General features: G+C 56.0%; 1 protein-coding gene across 7 annotated transcripts in view; it reads right to left on the bottom strand.

Moving 5' to 3' along the window:
- Positions 1 to 2,517: 2,517 nt before the first annotated feature.
- The window catches only part of RAB13 (RAB13, member RAS oncogene family), a 3,784-nt gene continuing 3,119 nt past the window's right edge, over positions 2,518 to 3,182 (bottom strand). For all 7 annotated transcript variants that reach the window (XM_077764120.1, XM_077764114.1, XM_077764115.1 and 4 more), the window contains 2 exons: positions 3,094 to 3,147; positions 2,518 to 2,914 (listed from right to left, as the gene is read on the bottom strand). In XM_077764120.1, coding sequence (XP_077620246.1) covers positions 2,840 to 2,914; positions 3,094 to 3,147 — 129 coding nt within the window. In that variant the 3' untranslated portion in view covers positions 2,518 to 2,839. The remainder of the gene's footprint in view (positions 2,915 to 3,093; positions 3,148 to 3,182) is intronic.

Consider the following 3,182-nt stretch of genomic DNA (forward strand, 5'->3'; position numbering starts at 1 on the left):
CCTCGCCTGGCGGCCCCTCCCGGCCCGGGGAGCGTCGCCCTGCAGCCTCCGAAAACCCAGGGATTCACCGTCCCGCCCCGGTGGCTCCGGGCGGGAGGCGACACCGCTTTCTCCTCCCGAGACCCGCGGTGCACCGATGAAGGATGCCGCCCTGCGCCTGAACTACTTCTTAAGTTGTTTTTAGTAAACCCTGCGCCCCACGTGGGCCTGGATTCGCAGCCCCATCGCGGGATAACTTACAACCGCCCCCCGGAACTGGTGGCTGGAACGGGCTCCTCGGGCCGAGCTCCCCCAGCGGCCGCCTGAAGGCACCGGCGTCCGCGCCGGAGGAGGCTGTTAGTCCCACGTTAGGACGCCCTTGGCATTCTCTGTAAAATTGTGCGTTTTCTAGGGGTTTGGGGGGAGATGCAAATGAAATGTGTAGGAAAGTGTTTCTTTTATTCTCTAGCTGCATCGTGTCACATACTGTCATACTTTTTGAATTCAACGTTTAGGTCGTTTCGGTCTTCAGTGTCCTGAGGAGTCAGAGTAGGTAGTGGCCCTGTTTTAGGAGGAAGCCCAGCGTGTAAGGGATTGTCCAGGTCACCCAGCGAGTGAGTGGGAGAGCTGAAGTGCGAGCCCCGGACGGTCAGCTCCAAAGCCAAAGACTCCCCCCTGCTCTCCATCCCCATGGAGTGAAACCTTTTTTTGTTTGTGTCTAGAACTGCGGTGACTTGACCCACACTCGTGGTTTATGCTTTACTGTCTGGTATTAGTCATCATCTAACTCTGCCCACGTTTTCATTGTAGTTTTACATACATACAGGTCTACAGCCTCCCAGACAACTGGACTGTGTGAGTTCAAGGAGGTACTTAAATTCGTATAAATAAGGTCACTAGTAGTAATCTGTCCCCCACTTCTCAAGATGAAAGGGCTTGTCCCCACCCCCAGTCTCCTCTCCCAAGAAGTCTTCCTAGTCTAAATGTAACAGCCACTCCCCCATCCCAAGGCTACAGCAAGTGGTGAGGACTGAGCTTTATTTTCTTGTGACTACCTGCTCAGTCCTCTAAGTTATTATTTGTGCGTTATCAGTAGTTGTGCATTACAAAAGTAGGTGTGGGTGTTTCCCAGTAGCTTTTAGCTGTAAGAAAAGTCTTGGCTGTGGGGCGCCTGGGTGGCTTAGTCGGTTAAGCGGCCGACTTTCGCTTAGGTCAGGATCTCGCGGTTCGTGGGTTCGAGCCCCGCGTCGNCTATCATGTCCCTTGACGGGCAGTGAGAGTCAGAAGCGCTCCTGTCCAGTAGCTTCACTAGGCAGCAACAGGCCTCCGCACCGGAACCGGCTTCTGAAATCTCTGGTCTGGGGTGTGATGAAGATGTTAGTCAGTGTTCTTCCTGGGATTCACAAAATGCAAGTCCTTCCTCATAACCTGGAGCAAATTACTCTAGCTGGGTCGTTGACCACAGAGCTCGGAAGTGATCCAGATAAGGATCTTTACCCCATGGAGGTCTGCTACCTAACACACTGTGCGGCAGTACCACAGCGCTGCCCCCCCCCGCGCGGCCAGGCCCTTTCCTGGTGTGTTGTGCCGGCCAGCAGCACACGCCTTGCTGCTGACCCCAGGCTCGCGCCGTCCACTCCCACAGCACAGGCGTGGGGGTCTCACAAGTGCCTTGAACTTCAGATCTCGTGAATTACACTAATGGTATTTTGCCTAAACCAAATCTGCTATGTTCATTAACACAGAACACCGGATAAAAGGTCATCTGTGAGAGAAGTTTGCTGTTTAGAAACCGTTGTGTAAGGGTGACGTGGGCTGTGTGTCAAGGTGGTAGTTCTTCGGCGTGCCAGTAGTTTGGCCTCCTTGTTATTCGGTACTTACGAGCCATTTCCGTTAAAATTTGCTGTCTGTCGTGTAAGTTCCACCCAAAGGTTATATTATCTTGACTGTTGTGCTTGGCTCATACTAGATGCTCAATGAAGATTTATGAGCAAATGAACTTCATTGTCCTCACCTATAAACGTGGAAAATAACGCCTACCAGCTACCCAGAGGGGTTGCAGCCAGGGTCAGACGCCGGAAGAAATCACGGGATAAACCATACAAGGTCCTGATATTTCCTTGAGGCCAGGGTTGACTCTCCCCTGGGAAGGCCTAAGGCCTAAGAAAGAGTTCTTCTAGAAACTAGGCAAGGCTCTGTCCACAAGGACCCTCCAATTTCCATCATGGAAAAAGGATGCCCAGTCCCTCAGGTTCAGAGAACCTTCTTGCTGTTCTCCTCAGCCATGAAACGGCAGGGACGGCGCAGCTGTGTCAGGACCTGGTGTCACCAGAACCCAGCCGGGTTCTGGAGGCCCAGCCACCTTAGAGGCAGGAACTGGGTTGAAGAGCAGAAAGCAGTTCTGGTGATTAAAGTTATCCAAACAGGGGACTCTGTGTGGGCGGCGACCCTTAATGCTGAGAAAGACCAGGCAGAGCGGACGGGTCAGAGCTTCCGAGGCGCCGCCGAGCCCCCGTCACACAGCCTTAAAGCCTGATCGGGCCTTGAACCAACGGTTTATTTCCACTTCCGTGTGCCCTAGAAGCCCGGGGAGGGTCCGACGCCCAGGGCCTTGGCTTCGCTCCTGCCTCCCCGCCCGCCCCTCACCTTCATTCACCTCCTGACGTCTCTCTCCTCCTCGCCTCTCCCTGCCTCTCTATCCCACCTTCTCTCTCCTCGCGTTCCTCTCTTCCTTCTGCATTTGCTCCCCACCCGTCCGTCCGCCACTGACCCGCCTCTGTCCCCTGCGGGCCCCACCTGCCCTGCCTCCCCTGCCCGCCCTCAGCCCTGCCTCCCCCGGCCGCTGTCCAGGCCCGGGTCCTCAGCTGAGGGAACACCTGCTGCTCTTCTTGTCACAGGCTCTCAGGTCGGCGCCAGGGGGCCTGTGGCTGTTTCCCTGGAGGTAGAAGGCACTGGGGTCAGGGGAGCATGGCTGGCCGGGGTCTGAGACTGCACACTGTTTGGAGGGGACCCACCCGCATGGGCAGTGTGAGCACTGCCCGCTCCTTGGTTTTCACTAACACAACGCAACACAGCACACCCACTGCTGTGCTCAGCCCAGCACAACCAGCTCACCGATCTCCGGCTTCCTGACTTGAGCAAGATGTCCCGGGCCAGGGAACTGAAGGCCTGCCGGGGGGAGGGGGGACAGGTCAGGACAGGCT

Source organism: Crocuta crocuta, unplaced genomic scaffold, assembly GCF_008692635.1.
Source record: "Crocuta crocuta isolate KB4526 unplaced genomic scaffold, BGI_CrCroc_1.0 scaffold528, whole genome shotgun sequence".
NCBI lineage: Eukaryota > Metazoa > Chordata > Mammalia > Carnivora > Hyaenidae > Crocuta > Crocuta crocuta.